Source organism: Hypanus sabinus, chromosome 23 (genome assembly GCF_030144855.1).
Source record: "Hypanus sabinus isolate sHypSab1 chromosome 23, sHypSab1.hap1, whole genome shotgun sequence".
NCBI classification, from domain to species: domain Eukaryota; kingdom Metazoa; phylum Chordata; class Chondrichthyes; order Myliobatiformes; family Dasyatidae; genus Hypanus; species Hypanus sabinus.
Window position 1 is genome coordinate 55,817,644 of NC_082728.1, and position 20,707 is coordinate 55,838,350.

The 20,707-nt window shown below is 42.3% G+C and overlaps 1 protein-coding gene and 1 long non-coding RNA gene across 9 annotated transcripts in view; one reads left to right on the top strand and one right to left on the bottom strand.

Annotated features, from left to right (window-relative positions):
- The window catches only part of LOC132380208 (uncharacterized), a 45,538-nt gene extending 36,647 nt beyond the window's left edge, over window positions 1-8,891 (top strand). The window contains exon 3 of the long non-coding RNA XR_009507701.1: window positions 8,764-8,891. This is a non-coding gene — a long non-coding RNA (uncharacterized LOC132380208). The remainder of the gene's footprint in view (window positions 1-8,763) is intronic.
- LOC132380202 (fas-binding factor 1 homolog) overlaps window positions 1-20,707 on the bottom strand; it is a 127,058-nt gene that overhangs the window by 15,908 nt on the left and 90,443 nt on the right. For all 8 annotated transcript variants that reach the window (XM_059948900.1, XM_059948896.1, XM_059948894.1 and 5 more), the window contains 3 exons: window positions 17,337-17,459; window positions 11,721-11,906; window positions 6,251-6,427 (listed from right to left, as the gene is read on the bottom strand). In XM_059948900.1, coding sequence (XP_059804883.1) covers window positions 6,251-6,427; window positions 11,721-11,906; window positions 17,337-17,459 — 486 coding nt within the window. The remainder of the gene's footprint in view (window positions 1-6,250; window positions 6,428-11,720; window positions 11,907-17,336; window positions 17,460-20,707) is intronic.

A 20,707-nucleotide genomic window follows, 5' to 3' on the forward strand; every position in this document is an offset into this window, starting at 1 on the left:
CCACATGTCAACAACATGGCGAATATCTTGGTCATTACAGATCACTACACCAGATATGCGCAAGCCTTCCCTTCCAAGGATTGGAGGGTGTCCACAGTGGCCAAAGTGTTATGAGAGAAGTATTTCATTTATTATCGGCTCCCCAGCTGGATACATAGTGATCAGGGACAAGATTTTGCAAATAGGCTCATACATGAGTTACTAAACATGCTTGGAGTCGAGAAGTCGAGGACTATGCCTTATCACCCGCAAGGTGATCCCCAGCCCAAGAGGTTAAATTGGACCTTGCTAGATATGCTCGGAACCTTGGAGATCAGCAAAAAGAACAAGCGGAGGAGTCAACATATTGGACATCTGGTCCACTGCTACATATATACACAAAATGAAGCTACTGGGTACTTGCCATATTATCTGTTGTTTAGACGCAAGGCGAGGTTGCCTGTCGACCAAAGACTTATCTGAAGTATGTGCCTGATATGAGAAGGGTGCTGAAAAAAGCTTATGAATTAGCTGAGGTTGTGGCTGCCAAGCAGAATCAAGGAAATAAGAGGAGGTATGATCAAAAGGTTTGGTTCTCCCAACTCAGGCCTGGAGACCAAGTCCTCATAAAGAATTTGGGACTACCTGGGAAGTGTAAGTTGGCTGTCCACTGGGCGGCTATGCCCTATGTAGTGGAGAGTCAGATGCCAAACATATCAGTTTTCTAGGTAATATGAATGGGCCTGTCAAAATGCCCCATCAGAACCACCTTTTACCTCTGGGACAAAAGGCATGTTTTGACCCAGAGTCTGACCTGGGCCTTACACCTAGTAAGAGGACTCTGCGGCAATGTGGGAAGAAAAACCAGCAGCCGGAAGGATTAAACTGGCACCCACCCTGAATGGGATACGGACTTGGAAGATGAGGAAATAGGGGTGTGGTATATACTGCCTTTAACTCCCTAATAACTGAGGAAAAGATTCCCAACCTTTCTCATGCTGAGGCAGGTGAAATGGGGGTGAGGGGGAATTAGCAATGCTCAGGCAGGCTTGCAGCTGGACCATGAAGGGGAGGCTGGACTCTAAAGTAACTGGGGATGAAGCTGAGCTCAGCCAAGTAGCAAAAGGATTTGGGGGAGGCCTCGCCCTATAGACCAGAAGTAGACAAGGAATGTCTGAAACTGAAGAATAGATGATGGGATAAGGAGGTTTCAAAGAATTAGGAGATCCCCCCCAGATAGCCTAATAGCCTATGTAGCACCAGGGGAACAAAGTGCTATGACTATCCCCCTACTGAGATACGTCACTACCCTTTACAAACGGATTGGAGGTGCTGACATCACGAATTTCTTTTGAAAGCGGTGTTATTAATACGAGAAGACAAATTATTTCAAAGTCATGAGGACATGACTATTTTGGTGGGAGGGATGGGGAAGAGTGTAATGCCTTGGTTCATATTTTTACTGTTAAGCTGTATGCATTTAATTTTGGCAGTTCTGTAAGAGTAGTCTGTTCTGTTTTCAGCTTGTTTGGGCTATTGTTGAAGATAAGAGATGAGGAGAAACGTCTGCCATCTAGTTAGGATGGTGGGGTTAAGGGGAGGTTTCTCTGGTGAGGGACACTAAGGTTGGGCTTGGGGCTTTTGTTCGAAGGAGATGAAGAGGGAAGACGCAGGAGAGAAGAGGTCGTAGGATTCGACCCAGAGCGGGACCATGATTCGACAAAGCCAGGGGCAAGATCAGTTGAAGGTCGGTGACTATGGAGAAACTTTGAGCTCCAATTTGTGCACATTTGACTGTTTAATTAAAATGGGCCCTTTACTTTTTTTTGTTCTTTTCTTTACTAGCCCTTTAGTCAAATTAAGATTCATGAATATAATCTTTTAATCATATGCAATGTACTGAATGTTATTTGGTAGCACTAATTTGTAACAGGGTAGCAAGTTACATAGCATCCACACAAACAGGAGTTTGTGCCTCAATCTCATGAGTTTGGCAGGGCTGGAGGGTTTCTTCCCTAGACTTATGTAGCCAAGGAAACCAGGAGGTTTCAATAGTAAATCTGGTGTATAAATTTTCATTGATATTATTCCACAAACTCTTGAATAAATGGGGAAAATGGTTGCTGATTCCTTGGCTGCTTTTTCCCTAGTCAGCTAGGCATAACTGATTTGATAGTTGATTCCAGGTTGCTAAATTTGTATACAACCACTAGCATAACAGTAACAAGATTTCCCTGTGTTGAAGTGTTGGGAAATTGGACCCAGGCATCATTCACCTTAACAAAGGCTTCATTTTTGCCCGTCATATTTCCTTATGACATATCAATATCTGTTTTAATTAGTTAATGACAGAAATTAGATCCAAAAAAATCACATGGTTTGTAAACAGCTCACAATAAAATAAGAACAAGATGGCATCAATAATTGGTAACTTCTTGCAAGCAGCTCCAATGGGAATCATCAAATAGGGCTACTACAGCTGACAACCATACTCACAGCCATGGCTACCTTGGTAAGCTACATTATTTTAAGGCAATTAAAAAATCTATCAATATTCAAGATCAGCAGAACCCAGACTGCAGACTTGGTTCATGAGTTCAATTCCCCTTTTAGGAAATGGAAGTGTGGAAGACAAGCCAGTCTACAAGTATGATTGAAACGCAGAGGCTTTAGACCCCCATTCTCAACGATCCTGCTCATGAATGTACTATCTCTGGAAAATAAAACTGAAGATTTCTGAGCAAGATTGCAGTATCAGAGGGATATCAGAAACTGCTGTGTACTTTGCTCTACGGAAGAATGGCTCATCACCACCACTTCAAATGCAGCAAAGATAGGGCAGCTCATGAGATTGAGCTTTTAAAGATTGAGGAGGTGGAGTAAGATTTATGATTAATTCATGATGCACAGACATGGTGGTTCTGTCTTAACCCTGCTCTTCCAACCTGGAACATCTAACAGTCAAATGTCATCCATTTTATCTGCTGAGGAAGTTTTCAGCCAATGTTGAAGCAGTGATGTTTGTTCCACCTCAGGCCAACATCAGCGTGAGCACCATGATCAGCAGAACCAAAACAGAACCCTGATGCCTTCTGTATTGTTGCAGGGGATTTCAACCAGGCCAGCTTGAAGAAGTCTATGAACTTTCTAGGTGGAAGTCTAAACACCTGGCTGTACTTCTACTCCAGCATATACACAGAGACTAAAGACCACAATACCAGTGGTGTGGTCCAAGAAGGTATGATGAAGGGAGTTAGAGGAGCACTAATTGGACTGACTGGACAATATCTAGGAATTCATTTCAGACGAATACGCCATGTTGTCACCGACTTCATCAAGACTGTGTGAATGAGTGTGTGCCTTCAAGAATATACCAGATGTACCCAAGTCAAAAGCTGTGGATAAACCAGGAGATTCATAGTCTGCTGAAGGCTAGATCTGTGGTATTCAAGACTAGTGATCCAGGATTATACAAGGCGTCCAGGTACAATCTACAGAAGGCTATTTTAGAATAAAAAAACAATTCTGACAGAATTAGATGCACCTAAGCTCTGGCAGGGTTAGCAAACCATTACTTCCTTCACTCAGTTTTGGATCACCTGGACAATAGCAACACCTACATCACGATGTTGTTAATTGATTACAGCTTAGAATTCAACACAATCATATCCTCAGTTCTAATCAACAAGCTCCAAAACTTAAGCCTCTGTTCTCACTCTGCAAATGGATCCTTGACTTCTTCACCGGGAGACCACAGTCAGCGTAGATTGGAAATAACATCTCTACCTTGCTGATAATCGGCATTGGCAACCTCATGAATGTGTGTTTAGCCCCCAAATCCTAAGACCTTTCTACAGCGGCACAAATGAGAGCATCCTGACTGGCTGCATCACTGCCTGGTATGGGAAACTGTACCTCCCTTAAACGCAGGATTTTGCAGAGAGTGGTGTGGACAGCCCAGCGCATCTGTAGTTGTGAACTTCCGATGGTTCAGGACATTTACAAAGACAGGTGTGAAAATAGGGCCCAAAGGATCATTGGGGACCCGAGTCACCCCAGCATAAAAGCCAGGACCAACAGGCTCACTAGGCCATCATACTCATTAACTCAAGCTGATTTTGAGTATTTCTATGTTACATTGACAGTTCTATTTATTATAAGTTACTATGATTGCACATTGTACATTTAGACAGAGATGTAATTTAAAGATTTTTACTCCTCATGCATGTGAAGGATGTAAGAAATGAAGCCATTCAATTCCTCACTGAGGGATCAGTAGTGGAAAAGATGAGCAGTGTCAAGTCCCTGGATGTCAATATTTCTGAAGCCCAACATATTGATACAATTACAAAGAAGGCACGACAGCGGTTATGTTTCATTAGGAACTTCAGTAGACTTGATATATTACCAAAGACTCACTAATTTCTACAACTGTAATGTGGAGAGCATTCTAACTAATTGCATCACAATCTGGTATGAAAGGGCTGGATCAGGATCAGAACACAGGATCAGAAAAGCTGCAGAAAGTTGTAAACTCACCCAGTTCCATCAAGGGAACTAGACTTCCAGCATCCAGGACACCTTCAAAAAGTGATCCCACAAGAAGACTGCATCTATTATTATAGTACCTCATCATCCAGGACATACCCACTTCTCATTGCTATCATCACGAAAATGGCCTGAAGATACATACCAAACATTTCAGGAACAGTTTCTTCCCCTCTGCCATCAAATTTCTGAATGGCAGAAAACTCACTTCTGTTTTTCCCTTTTTGGCACTACTTATTTAATTGATTTTTATGTATACTTCTAATTCTATTTATTATTTTTAATAATTATATTAATATTTTTAATATTACACATTGCAATGCTGACGCAAAACGACATACTTCTGGACATAGGCCAGTGATAATACACCTGATTCTGAGTGTGTCACACTGAAAATAAAATAATTTGGTTTAAGTGTTCTTCCCTCGGTGATGGTCCTTACTTTCAGAAATATTGTGGGCACAAAATTGTGGGCCAAAGGGCCTGTACTGTGCTGTATTGTTCTATGTTGTTCTATTCCCATGAAGCTTTTTATTAGGTTAAAAAAAGACTGGTGCTTGCAGGCCTTTGTAAAGACTGAGGCTCCTGTGAACTAAGTGTAGTTTACAGATCTCTCCATCTGTAGACCTAGTACCTACCATTGATTGTTTGGCTTGGGGTCACCCAAGATTACAAGGCACCACTTTGCCTGCTCCACAGTCAGAATTAACTGCTCAGGCACTCATGTGCTCTTCACTTATCCATCTTCCATGATTTTCTTCCCACCAACCCCCCACCCCCCCAGTGAATTATCCCTTAGTTTCAAGGCAGAAATTTCTTTAAAAGGTTGACTTGCGCAGTAGTTGCCCATTAGGCAAAGTAGCTTTCATCTGTAAAACACATCAGATGCCATGTAACACTCTGGAAAGGAATCATAACATACCAGCCTGTGTCTTACATATAGAAGATGGAAAATACAACATTTTAAACAAAATATTAAATTTTCTAGGCATGACATAATCATCATTTTATTGTGAGTTGTTTACAAACATCATGAACTTTTGTTCCAATGTCTGCATTAAATAACTAAAACAATTACTTTTTAAAGCAAGGGTGTTCCAATTTCAAGATTTTTTTGTGATTTCCAATATGGCATTAGCATAATATGCAGCATCCATTTAACTATTTTTATTTAGAGATATAACACAGAATAGGCCCTTCCAGTCCTTTAAGCCACTCTGCTAGCATCCCACTAATTCAACCCGAGCATAATCACGGGATAATTTACAATGACCAATTAACCTAATATCCAGTACATCTTTAGACCGTGAGAGGAAATCAAAGCACCTGGAGGAAACCTACAGACCCCAAGGAGAGAACGTACAAACTCCTGAGGATGCCAGGATTGAACTTCAAACTGACGCCCCAAGCTGAAATAGCATTGTGCTAACCACTACAAAATGCCTAATGTCTAATTCAATTCACACATATCAGATCAAAAGATAGGCTGTTAACTGCCTTTCTTTTCTATCCTATTATGTCTCATTTGGTCAACAACTGAGGATTACTTCAGTGGCAGACCTACAGATTCAAAATTTGTCTCTTTAAAGTGGTATTAAAGTTATCCCTGCTCCTTGTTTCTCAAGAAATAAATTGAATTTAATTCCTAAACTATATTGTAAACTTTGTTCTTGGTAGTAATTTGAATTTAGAAATGAATTTAATAAAACTAGGATTTGCACACCTTACTCATGTTGTCCACCTCTTCAGCCCTCTGCTTGATGCGAATTGCCATAGCGTTAATCTTCTCCTTTTCCAGCTGTAGTTCATGACGCTCTTGATTCAGCAGCTCTCGTTCCTCAGCTAGCTTTTCCTCCTTTGATTTCATTTGCATGGCTTTTAACTTCAATTCAGCATGTTCCTACAGGGACAAGGTCAGTTACAAATATTAAGGATGAGGTTTCGGGGTACTTAGAGGTAGTTGATAAAATAGATTGAAGTACTGATATTATTAAGGAAAAATCTTGCTCAACAAATCTGTTGGAATTCTTTGGGGAAATAAAGGGGAGGATAGACAACGGAGAATCAGTGGATGATGTTTAGCTGGATTTTCAGAAGACTCTTGACAAAATGCCACACATGAGGCTGTTAAACCAGTTAAGAGCCTACGGTACTATAAGAAAGATTGGCTGATTGGCAGAAGGCAAAGATGGGACCTTTTCAAGTTGGGTGCTGGTGGTTGCCACAGGGGTCAGTGTTGGATGCACTACTTTTCACATTATATGGTAATGATTTGGATGATGGAATTGTTGGCTCTGTGATCAATTTTGTGGATGATACAAAAATAGGGGGGGGGGGAGTAAGTAGTGTTGAGGAGGTGGGGAGTCTACAGAAGAACTTAGATTAGGAGTATGGGCAAAGAAGTGACAGATGGAATACAATGTAGGGAAGTGTATGGTCGTGCACTTTGATAGAAGGAATAAAGGAGTATGGGAAGCAAGTTCAGAAATCAGAGGTGCAAAGGTACAGGATTCCTTAAAGGTTAACTTGAAGGTTGAGTTGGTAGTTAGGAAGGGAAATGCAATGTTAATATTCATTTCTAAAGGACTAGAATATAAAATAAGGATGTAATGCTGAGACATTACAAGGCATTGATCAGACCATATTTGGAGTATTGGGCCCTACGTATAAGAAAGGACATGCTTGCATTCGAGAGTCTGGAGGAGGTTTATGAGAATGATCCCACGATGAAAGGGCAACATATGAAGTTCACCTGAAGTCTCTGGGCCTGTACTCAATCAAGTTTACACCTACTCTCTCGGAGTGTCAGACACCCTGAGCCAATAGGCTGGTCCTGGACTTTTTTCCACCTGGCATAATTTACTTATTATTATTTAATTATTTCTGGTTTTATATTGCTATATTTCTACACTATTCTTGGTTGGTGCGACTGTAATGAAACCCAATTTCCCTCAGGATCAATAAAGTATGTCTGTCTGTCTGGCTGTTTAGGAGAATGAGTTAGGATCTCATTGAAACCTAGCGAATATTGAAAGGACTAGATAGAGTGACCCTGCAGAAGATGTTTCCAATAGTGGGAGAGACTAGAACTAAAGGGCACAGCCTCAGAACAGAAGTACATCCCTTTAGAAGAGATGAGGAGAAATTTCTTTAGCCTGGGGATGGTGAACCTGCGGAACTCATTGCCACAGACATTTGTGGAGGCTGTCATATTTAAAGCAGAGTCTAATAGGTTCTTGATTAGTAAGGGCATCAAAGATTGTGGGAAAAAGGCAGGAGAATGGAATTGAGAGGGGAAATAAAGTTCAAATAGAATCAATGAAAATCTACACAGAAAGACTGACAGATTGTACGAATACAAAAGAAACAAGCAATATAAATAAATTAGATAGATAGATAGGTAAATCAATCTGAGAACATGAACATAGAGTCCTTGAAAGTGAATTCACAGGTAATGTTCAGTGATCATTTCAGTGTTGTAGAGTGAAGCTGTCCATGCTGGTTTGGAAGACTGATTGTTGAAGTGTAATCAGCCATGATCAAATAGTGGAGCAGAGTTCATGCGCCAAATGATTTAATTCTGCTCCTATGTCTTATGGACTTATGGTCTAAACAACAGATACTGACTTTTGAAACAACCTTGAAACATTCTTAAAGTAACTAGTACTTAACTATGAAGCTGCTAGCTAAAAGACAAAATCCTAATAAAACAATAAGATTTTTGTATTTAAAATATACAAATGGTCAAACCAATCAAAATATTCAATGAGAAAGATCTATTTGAATGTCTTTACTTGCTATGCCTCTTTGCATTCATTATCTTTAGGAGGTGGAGCAGCTTCAATGAAATGTTAAAATGAGAAATTTGGCCAATTGTGATAGAGAAATATTTACCAGATCAGACAACATCTTGCGAGGAAAGAAATAAAGATAACGTTTCAGGACAACAAACCCATCATCAAAGCCGTGATTGGTTAACGTGATTTTAAGGTGCAGAGAAGTTTGGAAAGGTGGGGGGGGGGGTGTTGAGGAATTAACAATAATGAAGGTCTGTTACAGAACCAAAGGAGAGAGTAACTGTCAGAGGGGACAATGATAAAGGCAAAGTGAGTGGCGACAGAACAAATAAAGAAACAATACAGGAGATATGCAAGGGAATAGCTATTCACTATTTCATATTAGTAAACTCAAAGCTGAAGACAGCACACCTAGTCTGAAGATTGTGCTATTTCTTAGTTACAGTGAGTTTCAATGGAAAAACATGGAAGATCAAAGAGACAGAGAACAAAATGGGAGTGAAGAGAAAAATTAAACTGGAAGCTCTGAATTACTTAAAAAAAGGCATTTTGCAAAATGGTCCTCCAAGCTGTATTTGGTGTCTTCAGCAAAGTAAGCAGTGGAGACAACTGTTTCATCTGGACAGAACTGGATGGTGCAGGAGGTAAAAGCACAGGTATTGTATCCCTAGTAATCATAGACTAGGCGGAAATGAATGGAATAATGAAACAGGGAGGAGCAGGAATTTGGTGGCACCTTCCCCTGTAACCACTGGAAGCGTAGAGTCTGACTTTACTCATTTTTATGGCGTTGCTATTCAATATTTTGTAATATTATTTGTTTTGTGTATAGGTTGATACATTAATGAGTATCTCCGGCTAATATCCTCCATTCTGTGTAGTCTAAGCTAACAGCAAAAACTAGATAAAGTTCACACAAATTAATTACCTAATTTTCAACAGTTCTGCAATTAAGTCACCAGAAATTAAAATAACAAAATATATGCTTTCTATGTTACCAAATTATATGAACTAAGTATTCAGTTGTCTAATTAACTTGCTTTTTCCAGTACTAGCATATTAAAGGAACTTTTTGATGGTGGTGATGCAGGAAAGCAGCTGGTCTTAATTTTGAAGCAAATAAACTTGTCATGACCCTACAACAAATGCTTGGGCCTAAATGAGGCTAACCACTGAAGTAACTGATATCCAAGAAATCAACTCCTCTGATAATAGATAGATAGATAGATAGATACTTTATTCATCCCCAAGGGGAAATTCAACATTTTTCCAGTGTCCCATACACTTATTGTAGCAAAACTAATTACATACAGTATTTAACTCAGTATAAATATATGTATCTAAAATCACCCTCCCAAAAAGCATTAATAAATAGCTTTTAAAAAGTTCTTAAATAGTTTACTAAAGTGCATTGAGTGGTAACTTAAGCTCAGTCCTAACCCCGGCACTTTAACATGTCTTGCCCCTGGTGGTTGAATTGTAGAGCCGAATAGCGTTGGGGAGTAATGATCTCTTCATCCTGTCTGAGGAGCATTGCATTGACAGCAACCTGCCCCTGAAGCTGCTTCTCTGTCTCTGGATGGTGCTGTGCAGAGGATGTTCAGGGTTTTCCATGATTGACCGTAGCCTACTCAGCGCCCTCCTCTCTGCCACCGATGTCATACTCTCCAGTTCTGTGCCCACGACAGAGCCCGCCTTCCTTACCAGCTTATTAAGACGTGAGGTGGCCCTCTTTTTAATGCTGCCTCCCCAGCACGCCACCACAAAGAAGAGGGCGCTCTCTACAACTGACCGATAGAACATCTTCAGCATCTCACTACAAACATTGAATGACGCCAGCTTTCTGAGGAAGTACAGTCGACTCTGTGCTTTCCTGCACAGGGCATCTGTGTTGGCAGTCCAGTCTAGCTTCTCGTCTAACTGCACTCCCAGATACTTGTATGTCTTAACCTGCTCCACACATTCTCCATTAATGATCACTGGCTCCATATGAGGCCTAGGTCTCCTAAAGTCCACCACCATCTCCTTGGTCTTGGTGATATTGAGACGCAGGTAGTTTGAGTTGCACCATATCACAAAGTCCTGTATCAGTTTCCTATACTCTTCCTCCTAACCATTCCTGACACACCCCACTATGGTCGTGTCATCAGCGAACTTCTGCACATGGCAGGACTCTGAGTTATATTGGAAGTCTGATGTGTACAGGGTGAACAGGACCGGAGAGAGCACGGTCCCCTGCGGCGCTCCTGTGCTGCTGACCACCGTGTCAGACTTACAGTCTCCCAACCACACATACTGAGGTCTGTCTGTCAAGTAGTCTGTTATCCAAGCCACCATGTGTGAGACTACTCCCATCTCCGTTAGTTTGTGCCTTAAGATCCTGGGCTGGATGGTGTTAAAGGCACTAGAGAAGTCCAGGAATGTAATCCTCACAGCACCACTGACCCTGTCCAGGTGAGAGAGGGATTTGTGCAGCAAGTACATGATAGCATCCACCACTCCCACCTTCTCCTGATACGCAAACTGAAGAGGATCCTGGTTTGGAAGTCCTGGATAAATCAAAGCCAGCTCAGTCTTGAAGCCATCAACGGTTCTTGATTACTTTAGATACCACAATATCTCTCCACCTAGTGGCCTGGGTCTTGAGCAATTCAGTGATCTGTTTATTCACTAGATGTGGACACCTTTGACAAGGGCATCAATTGTTGTCCATCCTTAATTGACCTGAACTGAGGAGATAGGTATGAGTCAATCAGCTTGATGAATCTCAAACCATGGAATGTAGAAAGTATAAAGCCAGAAAATTTCTTTCCACAAAGAATATTAGTGAACCAGATACAGTTTTCAACCATCCAGTGGTTTCAGGGTTACAATTACTGCATCAGCTTCCTTTAGTTACTTGAATTTCCATTTCCAATTACCATGATGAGATTTGCACTGATGTTCTGGATCACTGATCTGAACTGTAGCTCTTGGTTCATACTCTGTCATTGTATCATTGTACCTCAGTACGGGACTTAGATAGATTAAGCGATTGTTCAGGTAGAGTGACCTGGTTATATTCATCTCCACTACAGTCTTGGATGGCCAAAAGTTCACAGGAAGATCAAATGCCTTTAATACTTCCTGCTGAATGTCTGCACACATAGCTCACCCAAGCTGATCATTCTGAATAGGCTAAATTCGTTTCCATGGTACAGTACCAAACAAAGTAAAGCCTAAACTGCCTATAAAGTACATTAAATCCCTGTATTTATACATACCTAGGTCCAAATCTCCAGTTTCTGTACTAATATCCACATCGATAGAAACACATACCTACATACAAACATTCCTGCATCCTAGGACTGAACAGAGAGCTTACCACTTTATTAGAGAAAAGTGCTGCTCACTTACTTTTGCCAGGCTGAAGATTGCTCCTTCTTGCTGTGCATTGAGCTGTAAGGAACGATTGGTATCTCGTTCTATCCGCCCACTGTTCAGTTTCTGTTGTGTGTGAAACTCTGCCCATTCACTAGCCAGTCTTCGACGTTCCTCGGCACAGCGCTGCATCGTTGACTGCTGCTCCTCCAGCAAGGCACTCTGACAGATTGAAGCATGCATTATAACCATGGAGTAAGGCCCCTTTCCCACCCACTGTCTCACAATCAGAGCTGCAGACAATCCCTTGGAAACACCTAGTGAGCTGCAAGAAGACTTCCATGTTTTTCCACTGAAACCATCTTAAACCAGCCCAGCATTTCACCTACTGTTTAGGTCAGTGGACCAAAACCAGTGGGCCGCGGCCCGGTAGCACATGCTTTGTGGCCCGGTGATTGGGGACCACTGGTTTAGGTGACCTAAGAGCAAATGAAATTTTTTTACAATCTGCAGATGCTGAAAATCTGGAATAACTGAAACAATATTGGTATTGGTTTATTATTGTCACATTACAAAGATGAGTGAAAAGCTTATCTTGCATAGTTTATACAATCACATCATTACACAGTACATTAAGCTAGAATAAGGAAAACAATAACAATACACACTAAAGTGTAAAAGCTACCAAAAGAGCATAGTGCAGGTAAATGATAAGGTGCAAGATCATAAAGAGGTAGATTGTGAGGCCAAGAGTCCATCCTATTGTACAAGAGGTCCATTAAAGAGTCTAATAACAGTAAGATGGAAGCGGTCCTTGAGCCTGCTGGTATGTGCTTTCAGGCTTTTGTATCTTCTCCTGGATGGGAAAGGTGAGAAGAGGAGTGAAAGCTGGAAACACTCAGTAGGGCAGATAGTAAGGGGTCTTATGCAAACAAGAGCATTGTAGCTAAATTACTGTGAGAATAATTTGGCAGCCTAAAACAATGATCCAGAAATATTAATTCAAATCCAAATTTAAATTTAATTAGTTAAGAATAAAAAATAGTATCAGTGATAATAATCATGAAACTACCAGACTGCTGTACAATCCCAGTTGGTTCATGAGATGTCTGTCAGGGAAAAGAAATCTGCAACCTTTACCTGGTTTGGCTTTTCTGTGACTATAAGACCAACAGCAGTGAGATTGGCATCTAACTGCTTTGTGAAATATCCTGACCAGTCATTCAGTTGTGTTAATCCAATACAACACAAAACAATTTAAAAATTCTGGTCAAACCAACCAGTATCAACTAGGTACCTAGGTTCAGATGCAACCCTAGAAACTAACTCTTCTCTACATTTAGACTGGATTAGGTGAAAATTGTTACATATACTGAGGTACAGTGAAAAGCTTCTCTTGCATGCTGTTCTTACAGATATATTCATTACATACAGTTAGTCCCCGAGTTACAAACGTCTGACTTATGGACAACTCGTACTTACGAACCGAGGAAGGAGAACGCTGTCCGCCATTTTAAGTCATTGCCGTTGACACTGTGTTGAGTGTTTAACTTGTATTTGGCCTAAATTTTTCTTAGTAAGATTCACCCTGACCCCACCCCACTCCATTCCAGTCGGCTCGTGGCGCAGTGTGATCAGCGCCGGCCTGGAGAACAGAGATTCCCAAGTTCGATTTAGTGACAGACCGCTCCCGTGCCGGGTTTGATGTCGATCCAGGACTCCCATACCATCTGTGCTAGGTTGATGTTGAGCTCACAACTCGACTTCGTAAAAAAAAACACTGCCACCTCCAGTTTAAATTCCCAACACGGAATATTGTGGAGGATCAAAAACCCAAACCCAGCACAGCCCCCACTTGCCCCATTTAGCCTGTCTCAATGTGGCGGTTCTTAGGACCCGGTAAATTCAGTGCGGTGGTCCTTAGGACCCAGTGGACCTCGGGAGCCGGCAGAGCTCGGGACCCACCCGAGTGTTTCTGTTCTGTTGAAAGGAAGCGATTGCAATTGAAAATAAAGTGGAAATAATAAAGCATTTGGAAAGAGGTGAAACGCCATCAGTCATTAGAAAAGCGTTAGGCTACAGTAGGTCAACGATCGGAACAATTTTAATGGAGCATGTGAAAGGCCCTGCCCCAATGAAAGCTACAATTATTACTAAGCAATGCAGTGGTTTAATTATTGGAATACATATGTTTCTTAAGTGTTTTATATGCATAGAAAGTTAAAATATATACTAAGACAAACGTTTGACTAACTGACGCTAAATAATACCAGATGTACTTGTTCCGACTTAAAGATGGTCTCAGGAACGAAACCCGGGGACTGCCTGTAGTGCATTAAGGTAGTACAAGGTAAATCAAAAGCAGATGCAGAATAATGCAGAAAAGCTGCAGAGAAACTGCAGTGCAGATAAACAGAAAGAAGCAAGATAGATTGCAACCAAGTTAGATTGTGAGATCAAGAGTCCATCTTATTGTCGTAGAGGCCGTTCCATAGTCGTAATAACACTGGCACAGAAGCTGTCCTTAAGCCTGGTGGTATGTACTTTCAGGCAAGGAGAGGGAAGAAGAGAAAATGTTTGGGGTGGGTGAAGTTTTTGATTTGTGCTGACTGCCTTGCAGATACAACAAGAATTGCAGACCAAGTTCATTGAGGGGAGACTGGTTTCTGTGACGTGCTGAGCTGTGTCCACAATTCTCTGCAGTTTCTTGCAGTCATGAGCAGAGCTGTTGCCATACTAAACCAAGATTTTATGCTTAGATTAGAAGAACTGTCTCACTGATGAGGCAAGGAATCATATACTTCTTCCATCACAGATACAGGTCTGGTAGACCTACAGCTGGCAGCATAAGGATCTACAGCAGAATCAGAATGTCCCTCTAGGTCTTCACCACTGACACTAAATGCCATGAAAGCATTAGATCAAACCTCCTGCTGATAGGATGAATCTGAAATGATAATTCAAAGAACACACACAAAATGCTGGTGGAATGCTGTGTTTCGCAAGCATTTTGTGTGTGTTGTTTGAATTTCCAGCATCTGCAGATTTCCTCGGTTTGCTCTGATAATTCAAAGGTACATTTATTATCAAAATATACACCATGAAATTCTTCTTTTCCAGATAGTCAGAAAACCAAGAAAGAAAAGAATGACAGCACAATTAGCAACCCCCACATCCCTCCTCCCCGTACAAAAAAATTAACAAAACCGGAATAGCCACAGCAACCAAAATCCCCTCACCTGCATGCAAAAAAACAAGAAAGAGCAGGCAAAAAACACAGAATGTAAAAAACTGTAAGATAGATAAAACGTCCATTCAAGTCCATATCCATATCCAAAAAGCAGCACATACAGATAAATTCTCTGGGTACAGCAGCAGCCTCTCCCTTCTTCAGCAGTAGAGTGATCACCAGCGATCAAAAGGCGGTTTTCCTCTCTCCGCAGCAGAGTGATCAAAAGGCAGTGTCCCCTCTCTGGCAGCACAGTGATCCTCCACTGATCAAAAGGCATTCTCCCCTCTCTGGCAGCAGAGTGATCTCACTAGTGATCAAAAGGCAGTTTCCCCTCTCTGGCAGCAGAGCGATTCCACTGGCAATCAAAAGGTAGGCTGCTGGCGACTCACCTTCTGCATTTACCTTGACGTTTCAATCTTCTGTGTCACTTCAACTAGCAAATAATGGAAGCTTTAATCAGCAAAATGGAGTCGAACATCAGCTTGTGCCCCGCAGCGTCCCATAGTCTTCTCGCCACAAGGTTTGCACATGCTGCCTCTGCCACCTGGAATCCTCTGAGACTGCAGAGCATGGAAACACCCAAACGATCTCCAAACTGCAAACCACAGGCTCTAGCATAGTGGTCGCCAACCCGTCGATTGCGATCGACTGGTCGGTCTTTGAGACTTTCCCAATAGATCCCGAGAAAAATGAAAAATAAATACACAAATACTATTGAGAGATAGTTTTCAGCGGGAAAAAATGTGAGCAAGTGGGGCAGAAGCTAAGTGCCAAGAGCCGCGAAAACTAAATTGCGGATTAGACTGGACGTAAGGAACCCCCTTCGAGTATCGCTGTATTCCCATCGTGTTTAACACACACCCCCACCCCCCGGCTGGTCCGCAAGAATATTGTCAATATTAAACCGGTCTGTGGTGCAAAAGTGGGTGGTTACCCCTGATGTTTATATATTATTTCTACTTCCGGGTTGCGTGATTTTACTTCTGGTCTTTTCTGCCCTGGTGCACATGCCTGTAACTAATCGATCTGAGGTCGATCTCGCCTTTCACTAAGGCCGAGGTAGGGGACCTTGGGCTTAAAAAGGTTGGTGACCACTACTCTAGCAGTTCCAGAATCAGATTCAAGAAGAAAAACAAACATGACAGACATAAAAGAAGTGAAATGTATGGTTTCATGATCTATCCAAAATATTTCTTCTGAAGGAGCATTGTACGCAGGCACCATTTTGACCAGAATTTCGCCAGGTTGAAGACTAAATTGAAGCAGTAAGAATACAATATACTCTTGTAGAGTTGCAGCTCTGTGACTTCATATTAAAAAATTCAGTCAGCAGTTTGTTTCATTCATGAAAGAACAATATAAGAAAAAAACCATAAGGCCTCATTCTCACAAATCTGCCATTACAGATATGTCTACGTGTGACATTTTCTTTAGCAGTGATAAATAAACTGCTTCAAGGAAACAACGTCCTGTCTTTGCATTGACAACATCCTCCATGCTTTCTGCCAATACTGTCAAATGAAGTGGGCTAGCTTCAGAACAGATCAAACAGTTCAACTGAGAATCCAAGAGGCAGTGGGAACCATCTGACAGAAGGTGAGGTGTATTCCACTAGTAATGTCACTTTACCAAGCAATCAGTCACATAAACCTAAACACTAGTAGCAACTACTTCACTAAATTCAGGGTCCCAAACAGTCCTTCCAATTGAGGCGACACTTCACCTGAAAGTCTCTGGGTGTTATCTACTGTATCCGGTGCTTCTGGTATTGCCTCCTGTAAATCGGTGAGATGTGACGTAAATTGGGAGACTACTTCACTGAGCACCTAAAGCAGGATCTCCCGGTAGCCACCCAATTCAATTCTACCTCTAATTCCCAGTCTGGCATTTCAATCTGTGGCCTCCTCTATTGATACGATGAGACCACACTCAGGTTGGAGGAGCAACACCAATATTCTGTCTGGGTAGTCTCTAACCTGATGACATGAACATCAATTTCTCAAACTTCCGGTAATTACCCACCTTCACCACTCCCCATTCCTGTTCCCCTCTCTCACCTTAACTCCTTATCTGCCCATCACCTCCCTTTGGTTCTCCTCCTCCCTCCCTTTCCTCCATGGTCTTCTATGCTCTCCTTTCAAGTTCCTCCTCTTCCAGCCCTTTATATCTCTTTCAGCAATCAACTTCCAGCTCTCTACTTCACCATCACCGGCCACTTTGTACTTCCTCCTCCCCTCCCCACACCTTCTTACTTTAACTTCTCATCTTTCTTTCCAGACCTGACGATGCGTCTTGGCCCAAAATGTTAACTGTTTACTCTTTTCCACAGATGCTGCCTGGCCTGCTGAGTTCCTCCAGCTTTTTGTGTGTGTTACATAAAGTTAAAGATGTTTTCTGCTCTAAGCAGCTTGTGTCTCTACCTTTGCCCTCTCCAGCTCCTCCCTCTCAATACTGAAGTGTTGATTCATGAGTTTACGTTCTTCCTCCAGGGATCGCTGCAGTGATTCCACTTTACTTTGCTCTGCTGATGCCCTCCACCGCTCCTGCAGAGAAATGCAAAACAGAGACATGTACAGTCAGTGGCCACTTTATTAGCTACACTTGCAAATTTCTAATCAGATAATCATGTGGCAGCAATTCAATGCATAAAAGCATGTAGACATGGTCATGCTGTTGTTCAGGCCAAACATCGGAATGAGGAATAAATGTGATTTAAGTAACTTTGACCATGGAGAGATTGTTGGTGTCAGATAGGGAAGTTTGAGTGTCTCAGAAACTGCTGATGTACAAGGATTTTCATGCACTACAGTCTCTAGAGTTTACAGACAATATTGCAAAAAAACAAAACATCCAGTGAGTGGCAGTTCTGTAGGTGAATACACTTTGAGAAATCAGAAGGAAATAGCCAGACTGGTTCAAGCTGACAAAAAAGTGATAGTGGTGTGCATAAGGGTATCTTTGAACGTACAACACATTGAACCTTGAAGTGGATGGAGATGAGTTATACAGCTCTCGTTACATGCACGTGCAGTTCAACCCTTTGAGTGATAATGCAGAAAGTTTGAAGTTAATAACTCATCTCCTTCTACCTTAGGCCACGAACTTATCAGTCACCCCTGCTGTGGACCACTCCTGGAGGTCCAAGATGCCTACAAAGAAGGGATCCATATGCTCCAGACCACTGGACTAAGTGTGTAAATGTAGGAAAAAATAAATGTGCTAGGTTTTCTAAAATTGACTCCTTCTACCTTAGGCCATGAACTTATCAATCACCCCTTGTAGAAGCAGCATTAGGGCATGGCCCATTGAGTCTGCTCCGCCATTCAATCGTGGCTGATTTATTATCCCCTCACAACCCCATCCTCCTGCCTTCTCCACGTAACCCTTGCTACACCGACTAATCAAGAACCTATTAACCTCCACTTTAAAAATACTCATTGACCCTGCTGAATTCCCAGTCTACCTTACTGGCAAATAAAAACACAATGTCCTGGTCCAGGCCAAAAAACCTGGCATCAACAGTATGCAGCTTGAGAGAACATGCGTCTTCAAGATCAGTGTAAAAAAATTAGTTTTCTTCTCCCACAACCAAAGAATGTTAACACAGTAAGATGACATGGCCACACATGTACTTTCCTGGTTCTCAGGTTAACAGTTACTCTGGATGCCATCTGGAGAATACAAACAGGAGTGTAAGGTTCTCAGATTATTTACTGTAATGTTAACTGTTAACTGCATATATAAAATGGCTTCTCTGTAGTGTTATAATGAAATGGCTTCTTTGTATGTAACTGATGAAGCAATGCTCTGTTTAGTTGAAATGTTTTGAGTTATAATTATTGATAACAGAGGAACTAACCAATGGAAGCGATATTATTCTATCTGTATGTGTGGAAACCTGGAGATAGTGTGCAGGATTTTTGGCAGGAGAACCGAAGAGGAAGGATGTGTTGGATGCGCTCTGGTTGACCACCAAGGTTGGACCCAGGCAGCGGGTCGAGGAGGTCGGAGAAGATCAAATGGTGGACAGAGGGCTTCGATAATTGAGCTCCAACGGTTGTGCATGAACTGATTGAACTCTGGTAAGCTCTGGCGCCTTTTTCTTTCTTTTTATATTGTATCACTATTAATTACCTAGTTCCAGTAAGATTTATAAAGTGTAATCTGTAAAACATACATTGTGTGCTGTCTGATATTGTAGGTGTGAGCTTGTACCAGTGTGTATTACACAGCATCTACACAAACGGGAAACACAATTTGGCAGGTGGACGGATTTTCCCCTAGACAAACACAAGCTGCTAGCCCTCAGTGTTACATTTGTGGGGGATCGTCCCGGATAGAATTCTGTGTGACCAATCTGCTTAAATAAATCACAGTTAGGATGGTGGCAGCTGCTTTTCAGCATTGGTGTGCAGCTGCGAAGGTGGCAGAGAGGAATGCGTGCGTGTTGAGGGGAGTGGAGACTAGCGTACCGAATGAAGTGTTACTTTGAGGTTTGAGTGCGGTTAAAACTTTTCGCAAAGTGGAAATTGTATTGCGGAACTTTGATTTTGAGGCAGGTACAGATATTGTGTTAGGGCAGACAAGTGAGGACATAATGGGCGGAGTTGCCAGAGGAGATTGACATCCCTGGGGAGGCGGGGCCATGGCACCTGCAGAGTGTCGGGGAGGGAGGGGCCAAAGCTCAGCAAGCAGGGTTGCCTGCAGAGGAGGGAGGAGATCTTAGGGAACAGATTCTTTCGGTGCTGGAGGATGAAGGGAAGGAGTGGTCAGATTTGGAAAAGTTGGTCTGTTCCCATTCCCCAGTGAAAGGCAAGAGTTCTGAGTTGGCCTCTGCACTTACCTCCTTAGCGAGAAGGACAGAGGATTAGAGGATAGCCAGAAGATAAGAGTTTTCTCAGGGATAACGCCCACTCCCGAGGATGAAGAGGATTATGAGACATAAGTAGAGCAAACGTCACAGTTGTTAAGTGAGTGGCAATGCTCGGATGAGGAAAAGTGAATGAGATTGGTTGAAAGTTTGCCAGGAGTGGCAGCTGGGGTAGTGCGAGGCGTGAAGGTTAACTGGCCTTTGGCCACTCTTAAGGACGATATGGAGGCCTTCAAAAGTGCTTTTGGGTTGACCGGGAGCTCCTCAGGGAGTTTCAAAACATGTGTCAGGAGGGTGAGAAGCTCTCTGCGTACCTTTTTCGGCTAGAGAGACAGCTTAGTGGGCTGCGGCACTTGGGGATCATTCAGACTGAACAGGTGGATCAGTCGAGGATGGATCAGGTGCCCAAGTCAAGGACATAATTGCTTGGAGTCTCCAGCAGTCTTATAAAACGCACCCTACTCCGACGTTCATTCAACTGATCAGAGATGTGAGGGGGGGATGAGCGCGCGTTCAGGCCGCGGGAGGACTCTGTCAGCAGGATGAGATCCTCAGTTGTAGCCCCTAGTGGGGACAGGAGAGGAGCCGGCTCCACCTGGCAACTGATAAAGGAGGTGGTGGCCGAGCTGAGGACTGAGGGATCAGTAGGGAGGGCTTTGCCCCCCCCCAGAGGACAGGATGCTGCGAATGGCGGGAGGTCTGTGAGAAGAGGGGCGGCTGGTAGCGTGAGCTATAACTGTGTGTAAAGGGGATTTTTTTCTTTTTCTTTGTTACTGTGTATGTAATCAAAATGGCTTGTTTTGTTAAAAGTAGGAATGCTTCTTTGTTGCGAGAGAGTGCTGGAAGTTTGTTTGGGTTAAAATTTACTGATAACGAGAATTGTATTCCTTTGTAAACCAATTGGGATTAATGTTGTTCTTT